This window comes from Ictalurus punctatus, unplaced genomic scaffold (assembly GCF_001660625.3).
Source record: "Ictalurus punctatus breed USDA103 unplaced genomic scaffold, Coco_2.0 Super-Scaffold_100071, whole genome shotgun sequence".
NCBI classification, from domain to species: Eukaryota; Metazoa; Chordata; class Actinopteri; order Siluriformes; family Ictaluridae; genus Ictalurus; species Ictalurus punctatus.
The window spans coordinates 338,503-356,516 of record NW_026521092.1 but is presented as its reverse complement, the minus strand read 5'-3'; the positions used below and the strand labels follow the sequence as shown (position 1 = coordinate 356,516).

General features: G+C 42.7%; 1 protein-coding gene across 3 annotated transcripts in view; it reads right to left on the bottom strand.

The window, feature by feature from the left end:
• Positions 1–3,820: 3,820 nt before the first annotated feature.
• The window catches only part of zgc:153039 (uncharacterized protein LOC767698 homolog), a 41,430-nt gene continuing 27,236 nt past the window's right edge, over positions 3,821–18,014 (bottom strand). Inside the window, exons 9-14 of one of the 3 annotated variants that reach the window (XR_008395157.1) lie at positions 15,772–15,896; positions 11,241–11,433; positions 10,238–10,412; positions 9,339–9,485; positions 7,111–8,693; positions 3,821–5,809 (exon numbers count right to left, since the gene is read on the bottom strand). Coding sequence is in view for 2 of the 3 variants with exons in the window: in XM_053679202.1 (XP_053535177.1) it covers positions 7,774–8,693; positions 9,339–9,485; positions 10,238–10,412; positions 11,241–11,433; positions 15,772–15,896 (1,560 nt within the window). In the remaining variant the exon portion in view is untranslated. Of the gene's footprint in view, positions 8,694–9,338; positions 9,486–10,237; positions 10,413–11,240; positions 11,434–15,771; positions 15,897–18,014 lie in introns of all 3 variants that reach the window. The other 2 variants (XM_053679202.1, XM_053679201.1) reach the window with 2 other exon arrangements.

Sequence of the window (18,014 nt, the reverse complement as noted above, 5' to 3'; positions counted from 1 at the left end):
CTTATGGCATCTCATGTACCCATGGCGACGACGATGGTAATAATGGCAGTTCAGTATCCTTATTCTACCACACCATACACTCTCACTCTCTCTCTCACACACACACACACACACACACACACACTCAGCTAGCCCATTACTACTGTTTGAATTGCACTCTGGGTTGGTGTGTGTGTGTTATTACGTCTATGTATATTAAATCCTCTGTGCACATGCCACTTGAATGGAGACTAGCCGTGTTTTGTAATTACAAGTGCTAAGAAAATCAGCATTTATTCACTCAAACACATCAAAGCCGATAAGAGAAAGCAAGAACGTCTTTTTTGCGTCCCGAATATTTCCATCCCGAACAAACGGCCTTACGTTCAGAGCTATGACACATTCACATTAGGTGTAAAACACCGTCGTGAGAGTAGTGAAGGAACCGGATCCGGAAACGCAGGAGCAGCGCTACGCAGGACGAGGAAGTGTGTGTGCAGTGAGCGCTCCACTCTTCTCCAGCAGCAGCAGTCTGGAGTCTAGATTCTTATTCAATACTGTAGCAAAGTGAACTAGGAATAAATCCACCACAGAAACATGCACACAATCACAATCACCATATAGCAGCGACGCGTTCATGGAGTTTTTCACCGGCAAAATTGAAAACATTACACAAAAAACCAGTGTCATATAACTAACCCTGTAGATAATAATGTAGCAGTATTGAACTAATTTAATTAATTTCCTGTATACTAGATCCCTTACCTGCATGTTTCTTCAAACAGATTATTACAGAAGTTACCAAATCCCTTCTAAAAAAAATAATCAACTCTTCCCTTAGCACTGGTATGTAGCAGTTATTAAACCTGACCTCAAACCTTGTCAATATAGTGGCCTATAGTTGTACATTGTGTGTATGTGTATAATTTAGGGTTTATTTGTGTTTGAGAAGCCAAAAAAGAATTTCCACATTGGTGGAGAATAAAGTTAAATCAATCAATCAGTCAATCTTGTCCAACTATAGGCCAATATCAAATCTTAGAAAAGGTTGTACACAGCAGTTATGCTCGTACTTACATAGGAATAACAGTCATGAAATGTACCAGTCGGGGTTTAGACCTCATCATAGCACAGAGACAGCGTTATTAAAGTAGTAAATGACCTTCTACTGGCCTCTGATCAGGGTTGTGTCTCGCTGCTTGTGTTACTCGACCTTAGTGCAGCTTTTGATACTATAGATCACACTATTCTCCTTGATAGATTAGAAAATGTTGTTGGTATTAAGGGAACAGTCCTCTCCTGGCTCAGGTCTTATCTGACCAATCGTTATGTTCGTAGATGTAAATGGAGACGTCTCTGTGCATACTGAGGTAAGTCTGGTGTTCCACAAGGTTCTGTTTTAGGCCCACTGCTCTTTACTTTATATACGCTACCTCTGGGTCAAATTATTCGTAAACATGGAATTATCTTCCACTGTTATGCTGATGAGACACAGCTGTATGTTTCAGCGAAGCCAGAGGACAGACAGAAGCTTAGTAAAGTTGAGGAAAGTGTAAAGGACATTAGACTTTAGATGATTATTAACTTCCTTTTACTTAATTCTGATAAGACAGAAATACTTTTATTAGGCCCACGTGTAGCTAGAAGTAATCTTTCTGATCTCACAGTAACTCTGGATGGACTTTCTGTTTCATCATGTGCAGCAGTTAAAGACCTTGCAGTGATTATTGACTCCAGTCTATAATTTGATGCTCGTGTAGATAATATTACTAGGATAGTCTTCTTTCATCTCAGAAATATTTCTAAGATAAGAAATATATTGTCACTACATGATGCGGAAATACTAGTTCATGCATTCGTCACCTCTAGACTAGATTACTGTACTGCCTTACTGTCTGGATGTTCCAGTAGGAGCATAAACAAGCTCCAGTTAGTCCAGAATGCACCTGCTAGAGTCCTAACTAGAACTAGAAGATACGACACATCACCCCGATCTTATCCACACTGCATTGGCTCCCAGTGAAATTTTGCATACAAATAAATCTGAATTGAGCTGAATTGCAGCAATGTGTCGCTAATGCAGTCAATGCTAGCAGTCCAGCTAACACTTGTGATGCTAGCTTGAAATTCCTGTATCACTTTTTCAGTAAAATGTGTTAATAAACAGACTTGTAGCACTTGCTTCCACGTCCTTAAACAAAGAAATCCCTCCAGTTACCACCAACTTCAGTAATGTTGTTTTAAATCATCCAACAAACACTGACAGATGTGTCCTTGTTTAAAACGCCACCTGTGCCCGAGCAGTGCTGAGCCAGTTGAGCCAGTCACGCTTTCTTTAAACAAGAATGGAAATGTACTGTTATAATAATAAGGAAAAATGTATCAATTACTTACATTTTGGGCTTAGACTTTATTCTTGTTGGGGGCTGCTGGGGCTCAGATTGGGGGGGGCTCAGATTGGGGGGGGCTCAGTCCACTCAAACCACCCTGAAGTGCAAACCATGCCCCTTACCCTAAACCCCCAAGACATTACCTTAAACCCCAAACCCCTTACCCTACACCCCCACGCCCTTACCCTACACCCCCACGCCCAAACCCCTTACCCTAAACCCCCACGCCCTTACCCTACACCCCAACTCCCAAACCCCTTACCCTAAACCCCCACGCCCAAACCCTACACCCCCACGCCCAAACCCCTTACCCTACACCCCCACGCCCAAACCCCTTACCCTACACCCCCACGCCCTTACCCTACACCCCCACGCCCTTACCCTACACCCCCACGCCCTTACCCTAAACCCCCACGCCCTTACCCTAAACCCCCACGCCCAAACCCCTTACCCTAAACCCCCAAGACATTACCTTAAACCCCAAACCCCTTACCCTACACCCTTACAATAAACCCCCACTCCCAAACCCCTTACCCTACACCCTTACAATAAACCCCCACTCCCAAACCCCTTACCCTACACCCTTACAATAAACCCCCACTCCCAAACCCCTTACCCTAAACCCCCATGCCCTTACCCTACACCCTTACAATAAACCCCCACTCCCAAACCCCTTACCCTACACCCTTACAATAAACCTGCACTCCCAAACCCCTTACCCTAAACCCCCATGCCCTTACCCTAAACTCCCATGCCCTTACCCTAAACCCCCAGGCCCTTACCCTAAACCCCCATGCCCTTACCCTAAACCCCCATTACCTTGAACCCCAAACCCTAAACTCCCATGCCCTTACCCTAAACCCTAAGGCCCAAACCCCTTACCCTAAACCCCCATGCCCTTACCCTAAACCCTAAGGCCCAAACCCCTTACCCTAAACCCCCATGCCCTTACCCTAAACCCCCAGGCCCAAACCCCTTACCCTAAACCCCCATGCCCTTACCCTAAACCCCCATTACCTTGAACCCCAAACCCCTTACCCTAAACCCCCATTACCTTGAACCCCAAACCCCTTACCCTAAACCCCCCAAGACATTACCCTAAACCCCAAACCCCCACGCCTCCTAATCAGAAAAACAATGAAAATGATGTTGGTCAATGAACCTGCTCACATTCACAGACTGGCCCTGGTCAACATTCCTGTGCTGTATGAGAACATGTACGATGTTAACATTCTAATACTCCATATAATCAATTCCTCATGTCCCGATGTATTAATCTCATCGATACACATCGTCATGCCGTGTTAACATTCCAACACCGTGGTGGTGATATTTGTTCACTTAGTTTCAGATATTTTTCTTAAATAAAACAGTGATGTGATGGATGTTTATTAAAGAAGAAAATAAAATCTCATTCTGGACAGTAAATCAAAATAAATACCGAATAACACAAAGTAAACAAAACACTTTAATTTAATTCAGAATGAAAATTCTACATGTGAACAGACCTGAAAATATAAACCCGATTATATCAGGGCATCTTCCGGATTAAAAGCAAATGTCAGTTAACACCATGTCGTACATTCAGTATATTTTAGTAGTAAACATACAGAAAACTTATTATTAATATTTTATTATTGTAGGTAAACACACACACACACACACACACACACACACACACACACACACACACACACACACACACTTTGGTTTCACTCAAGTAAAATAAAACATTGAGTACACAAGGTTTAATCACTTTACATTAAAGTTCACGTCACTGATCTTTATCTATTAACTCAAAACTTTCATGACGGGGTTCATATTAAATAACGAACAGCTACACTAATTCACGTTCATCTCGGTGAGGAAAACATCATCTCACACTGAACAACTTTTAGAACTCCATTAGAATTCAGAACCGAGACTGAAAACCAGGTTTAATATTTACACCTGGAGGCCAGAGTTCAGCAAATCATTAACATCTCATTTATGCTCATTTATTTTTAGTCAAGGGCTGAATAAACATTCACGCAGGTGCACTTCACCAACACTGAACCAAAGACAGACAGACAGACAGACAGAAGGGAGACGGAAGGAAGACGGAAAGACAAAGAAAGAGATGGACAGACAAAGAAAGACAGACAGACAGAAGGGAGATGGAAGGAAGACAGAAAGACAAAGAAAGAGATGGACAGACAAAGAAAGACAGACAGACAGACAGACAGAAGGGAGACGGTAGGAAGACAGAAAGACAAAGAAAGAGATGGACAGACAAAGAAAGACAGACAGACAGACAGACAGACAGAAGGGAGACGGAAGGAAGACGGAAGGAAGACGGAAAGACAAAGAAAGAGATGGACAGACAAAGACAGACAGACAGACAGACAGACAGACAGACAGACAGACAGACAGACAGAAGGGAGACGGAAAGACAAAGAAAGAGATGGACAGACAAAGAAAGACAGACAGACAGACAGACAGAAGGGAGACAGAAGGAAGACGGAAAGACAAAGAAAGAGATGGACAGACAAAGAAAGACAGACAGACAGAAGGGAGACGGAAGGAAGACGGAAATTCAAAAAAAGAAAGCGACAGAAAGAAAGAAAGAGCTGGACCGACAGAAAGAAAGACCGAGACACAGAAGGAAGACAGAATGAAGACGGAAAGACAAAGAAAGAGACAAAGAAAAAAAGACAAAAAGACAAAAGAAAGAGATGGACAGACAGAAAGAAAGAAAAAGAAAGAAAAAGGGAAGAAATGAAAAATGAAAAACTGGAAAATGGAAGGGAGCACAAATGGGGAAAAAAGGAAGAAAAAAAGAATAAAAAAAAGAATAATGGAAGCAATAAAGAAAAGAGCAAACAAAAAAGGGAAAGAAAGAAGGGATCAGAACGTCTAAAGGTAGGAAAGGAGGAGAGCCGAGGTGTAATCTTACTGCGTTAAATGGAGCAGTTTATTCGCGCTGGAGTTTCTTTTATGCTCATTAATTAATCCGGTGAATGAATGTTAGTAAACTTTAATGTAAAGTGTTTACTCAAATTGATTTTAAAGGCACGAGTTAAATTTGGCCCAAAAACACACAGCATGTGTTCGAGTCTGCGGTTCTGTTCGTCTTCGTTCTCCGACTAAACTCCCAGTCGATAAATCAGTGTGTGAAATTACTCGTTAAATCTCCAAAGTCTTTTCATCTCCGACGCACCACCACGCACTCGTGGAATGGTTTAAATATTGCCGTCGAGACTCGTTCATGCCTCCAGATTCGTGCTGTTATTACATTTCACAGATTAATCACAAGTTCTGCTCCGATTTTATAAAAATCACTCAGCATTCATCCAATATTACAGAGAGATGCATAAGTTTGTGTTATTTTATCCTCCTCAGTCTGCGCCAAACTTTAAACAGGAGAGATGTGTAGGAAGTGTCGCCGCGTTGTTCCGAGTCTGTGGAGCACAAAATGAACATTTCTGAGTTTCAGCTCGTACTTTCAGAGCCGCAAAGCGACACGAGCGACTGAACGCCGGCTGTAATTTTCAAACCAAAAAAAAAAAAAACCACCCCACCACAACAGGAAGTGTCTGATAAGTGCTCTGTCTGAAAGAGGAAACGTCCCGGTGTCTTTAAAAAGTCACAGAACCGACACGCGCGTAATAAAAGCGCCACGGTGAAAGAAAAGGTTTTTATTAAAATAACAGATTACTCAGTTATAAATAACTCATTCGGATGAATTAAAGTAATTACTTTCATTCATTCATTAATAATAACAACCATCAGAATTATTCATTCATTCGCATCCGTTTCTGTTCTTAGCATGATGTTTAAGGAAATGTTTAACTGCGAGGAATTCTTTTGATTCTATGTGCACTGCTTGGAGACGTTGTTTTGTTGTTGTTTATATTATTGTGTTTATTATTTCAGAAAAGAGCAGCACGTGAACGGCTTCTGAACCTCTTTTTTACACAGCAGACAATCGCATCTCGACTTGAACCCATCAATAATATTATTATTATTATTAATATTAATATATTAACTAACATTTCTGAACAGTTCTAATCAAGTTGGTCAAAGAACTGAGTCATAAAGGGAAAAAAAAATATTGAAATAAAAATACAACATTTATTTGCAAAATAAATTTGGTATTTTTGTATTATTATTATTATTATTATTATTATTATTATTATTATTATTATTATGTACAACTCGCGATTGTGGACGCATTAATTTGGTGTGGCGCTGGTCATTCCTGTCCAACAGCTGTATTCAAAAAGATCCGGTTTGTGTGAAAGGTCACGTCACGTGTCTTTAAAGAAAGTCAACCTTTAATGATACTTTAACTGGAATTTGCTAGTCCTTAAATTTGAGAATTTAAATAAATAAATAAATAAATAAAAATCACTTGTTTCCGTATTGTGCTTTTTTATTCGTTTATTTTTAAATCTAATTTGTATTTAATTTTTGATTTTTTAAAGTCAAGTCAAATCAACGATAGTCTAGATGAAGACTGAAGGTGCTGTATAATGAAGTAGGAGGGAGATGAGTAGTAGACAGTAGATTGGGAACAGTTACAGTTATATTAGGTTTCTATCATCGGATCATCACTGAATTAACACTGCTGCTTTATCACAGGTTTAACGCACACTGTTCATTTCTAAATTTTCTACAAAAAAAAGAGATTTAAAAAAAATAATCAAAGCTAGCTGTATGCTTTAAGAATTGAAACTGGAAGCTAAAGGATTTGACTGACCCTGTGCAGTGCCGCTGGACAGAATCTCTCCGTGTTGATCCTGAACTCTGATTGCTGGAGACGTGAACAGTTGGCCTGATCACTCAGCACCGTGTGCGCGGAGCGTGCGCGTGACGTCTGCGTGTCGTCTGCGTGTCGACGGCGGCATCACCGTTTGCATCGTTTAATAATAACCGACACATTTTAGTCGAAGTGACTCAAAATGGAGGATTTATAACCGAGAAGGAAATGCGATTTTTAGCCGATGTGATGTCGTGTAACGCCGAGGCGAACGATATTTCGACATTTGTATCCATAGAAACACCGAGGTCCAGACCTGTTCCTGGAAAATACTGAAATATGTGTCAGCAGAGAGCATGACTCTTAATATTTACAAACCATCTCTCCATCGCTGTGTGAGGAAGAGGATCAAGAGGATCAGGAGGGAGGCAGGAAAAATGAAGGAAGGAACAAAAGAAAAAGAAAAAAAAAAAGGAAACAAAGGGAAAAAACTAAACGAGCAAAAAGGAGAAAAATAAATAAAAGGGAAAAAGAAAAAAGGGAAAAGAGAGAGAAAGGGAAACGAATAAAAACGAGGGAACAATGCGGAGAATAAACGAGAGGGAAGTGGAGCTTTTCTAACAGACCTTCTGTTCGCTACAGTTTTTGCCACCCTTGTGAAGGTCAAAGGTCAGTAGTGATGACGGGCGTGACCCCGTGGATAAGTAAAGTGGGCCCAAGGTCACGGCTCAGCAGCTCCAGCTGATGCAGATAGTCACAGTACCGGCGTGTGTCAGCAGGTGGGCGGGGCAAATACAGGAAACGCACAGCAGGGGGAGGGCAGGGCTGGTCGCTGATCAGCCTATTAACAGCAAGTAAGTAGTCGTCCGTCAGGCGGGAAGTGTTGCTGTGGTAACCGTTTGCATACTCCTCCTCCTCTGGCTCCTCCTCTTCCTCCTCCTCTTCAAGCTCCGCCTCTTCCTCGGTCTCTCCTCCGTTCTTCTTTCGTTTTTTAGAGCTGGTCTGCCTCTGCCAGTGCAGCGCCACCTGAGCGTCCCACGGCACTGTGAAAATGTCCGCCTTCATCCGGAGCTCCTTCAGCAGCTGACCCAGCTTACGCTCCGCCTCCTTCAGACTCCGCCCCGTCTCCACGCACAGGAAGAGGCGGAGCCTGGCCTTGCGCCACGCCCTGGTCATGTTGAGAATGCAGGCCAGCTGGAGAAGGAAAAGTGAGCAAGTGTCGACGTAAGAGCAGCTGTCGGGTCGGAGCAGGTTGACGGGCCACACGTCCACGAAGACGGCGTTCTGACGGGCCCTGGTGTGGTCGAACTGGCAGAAGTACCTCGCCAACGCCACGTTCTTCAGCATCTTCACGGCATCCGCGATCACGCTGACGTACTCCTGAGGGCCGATCACTTTCCCCTGCCAGGCTCCGTCCATGCTGCCGCGGAGAGGAGGGAAATGAAAGACCGGATCTTCCGGCTCGTCAGGAAACACGGGGTTTTCCAGAGATCTGCTCGAGTGGAACGAACGATCTTGGAGCCGGTCCTTAGGAGGAATGTCGTCATAGAACCCCAGAACCAACGTGTTCGGTCTCATACCGCCTGGAAGAAAAGAACCAAAAAGATATCCAGTTATTTACACCATGTGCTGTTAAATTCTGGATTCTGATTGGACGGGAGGTGGAACAGTCAGAGGTAAAGCTGAAATTTGAAGATTTCTGACGTCTTCAGGACAGAGCAGTTTGTGGTTTCTTGGCAACATGAAAAAGCGGTGTTCGTTTTTGTCTCATCAACCTGAAGACAGTGAAGGGACTGACATGTTTTGGTGCTCTTGGTCGAGAGAATGTAGAATTCCTGGCTGATCCTGAGGACTGGGATACTCTAGATCACGCTACATCACATCAGACCGTGCTTTATTTTTTGCATATATTTTAATGCAGTTAAAACGTCGCGGTTTACTCCGATGTGAAAATGCATCCCGTAGCTGAAAAGCACTAAAGCGTAGTTTTTAGGACGGCTCCTGCATCGCCATGACAACAGGTCAAAAATTGTAAATGCTACAGGTAAACCGTAAATACTGGCACCTCTGCCATATGCTACAACTTGGGGTACTGCTTAAATCTTTAATCATGCCTTCGGCTCCAGGTAATGGTTTAAAGCCCAACTTTAAATATATACTGGTATTGAAACCTTTGGCATAAACCAAGAAAAGAGTGTGTGTGAGTCAGTGAGTGTGTGCATGCTAACCCAGTCCAGAGATGAAGAGCAGGTGCTGCACTCCGTGTCGTACAGAGTCAGCTAGCGTCAGGTTAACGAAGGCTTTAATGTTCAGGTGATCCACCAGGGAGAGCCACGAGTCGTACTGACACTGCAGAGGGTCGGAGGGAAGACTGGCTACAGAGCAAACACCACACACACACACACACACACACACACTCATGAAAATTTCCAAAAGCTCACTGAAAGTAACCAAAAACTCTTGCGTGTTTCTATAAAAACAGCAAGATGACATCATCAAAGAGGAGCTGTTAGAAAAAAAAAATGAAAGGAGAAAGTTACACTGGACACTTTTTACAAAAGTCTCTTTGCACATCGTTGTACAGAAAACAAACAAAAAAAAACAACACAAAAATCAAAAGGAACCAAAAATAGATCAAACCCCTGAACTGCTCTGCTGTGCGTACATTTTGAGAATGACTTTTTGAATAAAATCTCTTCATCGGGACAAGCTGAAAGTAAAACAGCATGCTGAGCCAAACAACCAAAACAAACAAACAAAACAACCCATCCGATGGTGAAACCGTAACAACTCCGCACTATACATTATTCAAGGACGCAATAAACAAAAAGAGATGCTGATCCATGACCCACACTCAGGCACGAGGCACTTCCAGTGAGCAAAGCTCGACTGTTAAAGCTGAATGATGTTTACGAACACGTCCTCGTTCCCGAAACATTGCTAGCTACGCCTAAACTGCTACCTCACGAGAAGATTAACCGTCTCGGCCAGGAGAAATAAAAACACACCATCACTCAGTCTCCAAATGTCTGGGGCTGCTACGCTGTTCAGTTCGCAATTCTGACCGGCCACAAATTTTGTTGCAGTAACTATCAGGTCCTAAATAGACGTGGGCAGGAAGTCTTACCCAGGTCTCCGATCTGGACGTGTCCGAGGACGTAAAGGCCGCTCTTCTTGATGTCGTTAATGAAGGTGATGAGGCCGACATTAGCACGAGGGTTGGCCACCATCAGCAGCACCTGAGGTCTCCAGAACTTCACGTGATCCTTACGCACGTCCAGCATCAGCAGGTATTTACGCACCTGAGAGGGAGGGAGAGAGAGAGAGAGAGAGAGAGAGCGCGCAAGAGAGAAACACGTCATACAGTGTAGACACATAGTAGAGAAGATGCAGGAATTGCACAAACGCCAATTTTTACTAGAAGGCCACTCATTCAAAAGAGTATTTGGTTAGTCTTATCCATAGTTAAAGAAAAACTGTTACTCTTAGGCAGGTTTATTATATTATACTATAAAACTGCTTCCTTTCCCATCTGCCTCACTGTTCATTGTCCTAGTGAGCTGGTCGGAGGCCTGGAATGATCTGGAACGTTGGCGTTTCAGAAGAGTAGGAGGTTCTCCGTGACCACACACACAGAAATGACACGGAGGACTTTTAATGCCGCTGTTTTTCCCGTTTACGGCAGGACCGTGAGTGATCACGTGACTCCACTGTGGCGACGTGGAAGCGTGATCCGAAAGTAAAAGTGTGATCACGTCTCAAAGCTGCTTGAATGGATGGACAGGTAAATGTATCTAAACTGGTTGAGCCTCTGCCGTCAATCATCCCGTCTCGGATGACGTCGCCTCAAACTCCGCCCCCAATAAGTCACTGCTGACCAATCACTGATGAGCTGGATGGGCTGTTTACTAGACTTTTCTGCTATAGACAGTGACTTGACATGTTTAAGTGTATGGGCGTGTGAGTGCGTGTGTCTGTGTAATAAGTAAAGTGGTTGTAATAACTCTTCTGGAGCGCACAGATGCTCAGATGGATGTCTGGTGCCTGGCCGCTTGGCAACCGTTCCCCTGGTGACAATCCCCTCCGGGGGATGTTTGTGTGTGCGCGTGTGTTTGTGTGTGTGTGTGTACCTGGTGGAAGATCAGCGCCTGGCTAATGTAGCCCCAGCTGCTAGTCGGACTCAGATAGTGGATGAGCAGCAGCAGGAGAAGCATGAAGGCGATGCTGGCTGAGGTGTAGATGGCGTTAATCAGAAACATCATCACTCCACAGCCGACGATGCCCAACACACACGTGTGCCACGTGAAGTAACGGAACGTGGGCCTGGAGATGAAGAAAGAAAGAGTTTCAGGTGTGCTATAACATAAGTGACAACAGGAGCTAACTTGTTTTGTGAACATTAAATGTTAACTAAACAGATAATACTTTTTATCCATTTATAGTTGCATTTAATGAAAAAAGCTAACTCCTGTTCTCACGATCATTATAGCAGCTATAAACAGTGGTTCCCTCACCAGCCCCTGCTTTTTTCTCACTCTTTCTTTATATTGTAGTGCATGTGTGTGCGCGTGTGCGCGCGAGCGACTGTTTATACTGAGCATAATATAATTTGGTGCGACGCTAAAACCAAGCTGGAGACTTTCAGCAGCTTTAAAAGCATTTAATGCGCTCAGCACGTCAGTTAATTACCGTCGGTTAGAGCAGCGACCGTAAGAGCCCTAATGCGGATCTGCACACCACCAGGAACATAAACACAACACAAACACATGCGTGCACGCACGCACGCGCACACACTCTCTCTCTCTCCGTCCTTTTACTAACACAGGGTTTAAATTAGTGATTATATGTATGTCAATTACACACGTGCGAGTGTGTTGTCTTCAGCCGAGAACATCTGGGCACAGAGTGTGCGTGTATATATACACACACACACACACACACACACACACTCAGCTTTGTTTGAGTTTTTGTTTATGATTTTGACCCTAAACCCATTTATATTCACCATATAATCTGCTCTGTGTGTGTGTGTGTGTGTGTGTGTGTGTGTGTGTGTGTGGGTGTGTGTGTGTGGGTGTGTGTGTGTGATTATTTCAGTCTACTTGTATACGGTTTCTGAGGACTCAGACATTTTAGACCTTCAATGGTCTCTATCTGTCAATCTTTCTCTCCTGGTGAAACTGCTTCAGACATTTTCCAGAAGAATTTCAGAAAACAGACTAATGAATCTAAGGCGGCCACGGCTACATGTGCAAAGTGACAAAAATGACATTTACAGCTTCTACAGTTCTATGAACAAACAGGGAATATCCGATTTTTTAAAAATTAACAGAGAAAAAAAACTTGTTAATCGCAAATATTGTAGAATTTACCACGGTTAATCATTTTAATCTGTGTGTCTGTCTCCCAGTCCGTCTGTCTCACTGTCTGAGTCTCTGTCTCTCTCAGTCTGTTTTTCATTCTCCCCCTGTCTCTCTTTCTTGTCCCTTGTTTCTATAGAGTAATTATATTAAAAGCCATCAGGCTTTGGACCCCTCCCCTCCCAGCTGGGTTGAGTGATGTCACCTTGCTGATGTTAGCAAAACCAAACTTTCTGTAACCTCCAACACACACAGCTTTTTTTTTTTTTTTTTTTTTTAAAGTGTTACAGACAGCGTGTAATTGCGGACGATAGTTTGTGTCCAGGAGCGATTAATCAATTTAATCACTTTCACTGGTTCAATCAGCCAATTAACACAACTGTGCTTACAGACCACACACACAAACACACACACACACACACACACACACACACACGCGTGCACACACACACACACACACCAAATGAAAAGATGATATAGAATTTGACCTTTCTCCCCCATCCCCACCCCCATCAGTATCTTTCTAATGAAGTATTCTGAAGTATGGCATAGAGAGATTTGAAAAAGTAACTCGAGATGAATCATTACTGCTATTGACACCAGGTCGGAGTAACAGTAAGTACTGTAAGTTACTCATTTCAGTATCACTATCGTTAATCTTACTGTACTCTGCCATTGCTCTCCGATTACTCTTATTGTACTGTCATTACTCTTATTGTTATTAGCTGTCATTACTGTACCCGGTCATTAATTACTGTACCCTGTCATTACTGTCATCACTCGTACTGCACCGTCATTACTGTCATTAATTAATTAATGCACCCTGTCATTACGGTCACTCATTCTGTACCCTGTCATTACTGTCATTACACTTACTGTACCCTGTCATTACTCTTACTGTACCCTGTCATTACTGTCACTCATACTGTACCCTGTCATTACGGTCACTCATACTGTACCCTGTCATTACCATCACTCATACTGTACCCTGTCATTACTCTTACTGAACCCTGTCATTACTGTCACTCATACTGTACCCTGTCATTACTCTAACTGTACCCTGTCATTACTCTTACTGTACCCTGTCATTACTTTTACTGTACCCCATCATTACTCTTACTGTACCCTGTCATTACAGTCACTCATACTGTACCCTGTCATTACTCTTACTGAACCCTGTCATTACTGTCACTCATACTGTACCCTGTCATTACTGTCACTCATAATGTACACCTAACTGTACCCTGTCATTACCCTTACTGTACCCCGTCATTACTCTTACTGTACCCCATCATTACTCTTACTGTACCCTGTCATTACGGTCACTCATACTGTACCCTGTCATTACCCTAACTGTACCCTGTCATTACCCTAACTGTACCCTGTCATTACTTTTACTGTACCCCATCATTACTCTTACTGAACCCTGTCATTACTGTCACTCATACTGTACCCTGTCATTACCGTCACTCATACTGTACCCTGTCATTACCGTCACTCATACTGTACCCTGTCATTACCGTCACTCATACTGTACCCTGTCATTACTCGTACTGTACCCTGTCAACCCCTGTTTTGGGGCATGGTCTAGGTCTTATGTTCAGGGACATGACCTAGGCCTGTGTTTTGGGGGCGTCGCGTTAGGAGAAACATTGAAGGAATCGGCTGGGTCAGGTTTAAAAAAAAATAATAATAATAATAATAAAAAATGCTTCCACAAAAATTATCAACTACATAGAAACGAGTCCGGGCACACACACGCATGCGTCCAAAACCGATCAAAACCAAATTTCCCTTCAGACCCAACAAAGCCCAGCCAACACACACCCAAAGGACTCTGGGAAACCGAAGGCATTCGCTGATAAAACAGCAGCCAAGAAAAATCACTCACACACACACACAGCATAATCCACCTCTTTTCAAAACCTTCCTTCAATCCAGACATGTTCACAGACCATCGTCTCTGCTGGCCGATCCCCAGTTCACCCCACACACAAGCACACACACTCCATTATCATCTCCAGCCGGTGTGTTGATGCCAGGTTTAGGTTGGTTTCCGCTAAATTAGCTATGTTAATCACAGCATGCGCCTCTGGGGTTCACGGTGCTAAATGGCTTTTAATTCATCTCGCCTCTATAGACACGACAACACAACAACAACTAATAACAACACCACCACCACCACGCCCTGAAACACAGCACCAGACAGCTAAAGCAATGACTCTGAAAAAGCACCGCCCACACCATACTTCCAGCCAATCACAGGCTCCTGGGAGAGAAAGGTCAGAAAACACTCTCACAATACTTAATCGTTTATCCAGTTAAACACATTTTATAGCAAACAAACAAACCTCATCATTTTGTTTATACTCATGTCTGTTTCTGAGGATGATCCCATAATCGTGGACTTTCTGCTCATAAAGCCTAAAACACCAAGTGAGTGCGTGTCCAGCGGTATTTTATTTTAGTAGACCAAAAACCAGATTTAAGAAGTATGATAAGCTAGCTGGCACATACAGATGCTTTAATTAAGAGAGTGTGTTCATAGAGTGCATTAATAAAGATGAGTGATGAGTTAGGCCAGGATTACATTAGCTTTTATCTATGCATGTGACGTGAGTGTGATGCAGTACCAGTGTGAACCATGAGGGGGCAGTATAGTGTGATGTGATGCAACGACAGCGACAAACTCTGGTCAAATCACACAAAGTCGAGTATTAAGGCAAACAGATTCATTATTCAATTTTTGGGATATCGCCCACTCCCTCCCTCACCATCGCTTCAGAAGTCCGTCGTCATCATCTGCACCTGTGATTTCAGATGTAGCTCATGACAATCACAATGATGGTGGAAAGTTTTAAAGATATACGAAAGGCGCATCCGTGTGAGAGAAACAAAGATGGAGGACAGATGAAACATGAGTCTTCGTGAGCAGCATGTTGAATGTCCATCATTCAAGCGTTGCTGTAAATAAACGTAACAGCGTGTGCATGTTTGGGACGTTCGGTGGTACGCGATTGTGACGTCTCGCATTAAGCAGCCCAAATTCTCTTGATTTTCTGTCTCCAAAGCTACGGCGAAAACAAACAAGCTGCTCATCACCAGAGTCACGCTGATCTTTATTTCATCTGCATTACTGTCTAAATCTCATTAACCAGACATATGTATTAATCAGACAGAACACACTTCATGCAGGAGACTGAGATTGGGCGATGTTGTATTTGATGAACATCTCATATTGAGCACTGCAGACACCTCTAGAGATGTGTGGAAGGTCAAAAGGTCGTGACGTTTAGCTTACCTGAAGTTAGGGGCTGAGGCCCACTCCAGAGCGAGGCAGGCCAGATCCACTGCGGCGTAGACCAGCAGGAAGAAGATGGTGACGATGCTCGCTATGGTGTTCAGCTTCCCCGAGAACAACACCAGCTACACACACACACACACACACACACACACACACACACGTGTGAATATGGGTCATTCATTAAAGAGACAAGTAGTGCAGAGAGTTCAAAGTGACCTGCTCACACACACACCACTTTAAATCCCACTTTATTTCTGGATTTACTCTCTATTCCACTCTCACACACACCTTTGCATTCCTAATGAACCTGGAGACACTGCAGTCGAGGAAAAAAAAAAAAAGGAATAAAATAAGAAAATGAAACAAATAATTCAAACAGATATTTACAACGTCTCACCTTTACTATGCAGAAGTTGATTATTTCACTAGAACAGCACATCCCCAAGCGTTTTATTCCTCTTATACCACAGCAGATTACCAACAATGGCCGTTTTTATTTATTAACAAACATTTTTCCCCCCATTTATAGTTGCATTTAATATTTAAAGTTCCTGTGGTCACTTAAGCTATAGCAGCTATAAAGAGTCACCAGCCTGTCTAATTCTCGCTCTTCAAATTAACAAAAAATAAATAAATAAATTATAACTGAGGATTATAAGTGTGTGTGTGTGAGAGAGAGAGAGTAGAGTCTCCTGTCCTGTAGCATTAAAGGACATCTCCTCATACACGCGAGGAATAAATGAAGTCAGAAGTGCTGAGTCATCTCCCATTCATCACCGCTGACTAAAAGCCGAAGTGTTGAGGTTATTTAAATCCCCCACCTCACGCTGGAGTTTCTTCGTTTTCTCGCACGATCGTTTCTACATTTTAACGAGCTGAAAGTTTTTATTTTCATCCCGTCAGCGGCTTAAGTGAAGAATGTTCTCACACAGCCATCACCCAGAGCAGCAGCAGGAGAAGAAGAGAGACGGGCAGGAGGGAGGGGACGACGTGGAGAACACGAGCAGGTCATGAAGAGATGAAAGAGGACATGAGAATGTGACGAGAAGATGATGTAGGAGAGATGATAAGGAGATGAACAGGAGGAGGTGATGAGTAAATGAAGGAGAGTTCATGACGGAGATACAGTGGAGAGATGATGGAAAAAAGCCGAGGACAATAAGCTTACACCAGTGTTCTTCGAGAGTTCAACGGCTTATTTGTATATATTAAAGGCTCTTAGCCTCCTAAAGCAATTCTAGTTCCTGATAATGAAACAGTCTGTCATAAGGTTCTAAGTGGAACCCTTAAGGGTTCCCACAAATGGACAACCAGTGAACCCTTCAATCAACATACTCCTTTAAGATTCACTAGTGAGCTTAGACTAGAACCAAAAAGGTTCTTCAAAAGTACTCCAAGGAGTTCTTCTGTATATTAATTGTTGTATATTCTATAATTGCACGTTTGGTTCTAGCAGCCAATGGGAAAGCACTGAAAGTTTCCCCAGAAGGACAACGGATAAACCCGTTTAAAATTACACCCTTAGAAAAAGGGTTCTTGTAGGTTCTCCAAAAGGTTCTTTGCATATTAAATGGTCCTTAACCTCCTGAAATGGTTGTAGTTCCTATCACTCTGTTCCCTTAAGTAGAACCCTTAATCCTTAATTAACCCTTCATTCACACAAGCACTTAAGTTTATCCAAGTAAAAGGGTTCTTCTAGGGTTCTTTGTATATTAAAAGGTTCTTAGCTACTGTTCGAGTTCCATAAAAGGAAACATTCTTTTGTATGGCTCCACATAGAACCCTTAAAAGTTCCTCCAGAGGGACAAGCAAAGAAACCTTAAGGCTCATAAGCACTCAAGACTGGCCGGTAAGCTTACACTATTTAAATAAATAAATAAATAAATAAATAAATAAATAAATAAATAAATAAAAGTTCTTCCAAGAGTTTTCCATGGATATTTTTGTGTATAAGGGTTGTTAATCTTCTAAAATGGTTCTTGAGATAAGGATAAGGAAACGTGAGGAGAAAAATAAGGTTCTCCAGCAACCTGGTAGAGATGAGCTCTTTCGCAGGGTTCTACACAGGGTTCCAGATTCAGATTTAACCTTCTTTTTTGTATGAGTAATCTAAGAACACTCTAAACAAACATAGCAATAATCTTTCCATTAGCATTTCTAACGCTACGTAGCTGCGGAATATAACGACTAATACCGGTCAAAAACAGGCAAAGTGATAAAGTAGTACACATAAATGTATG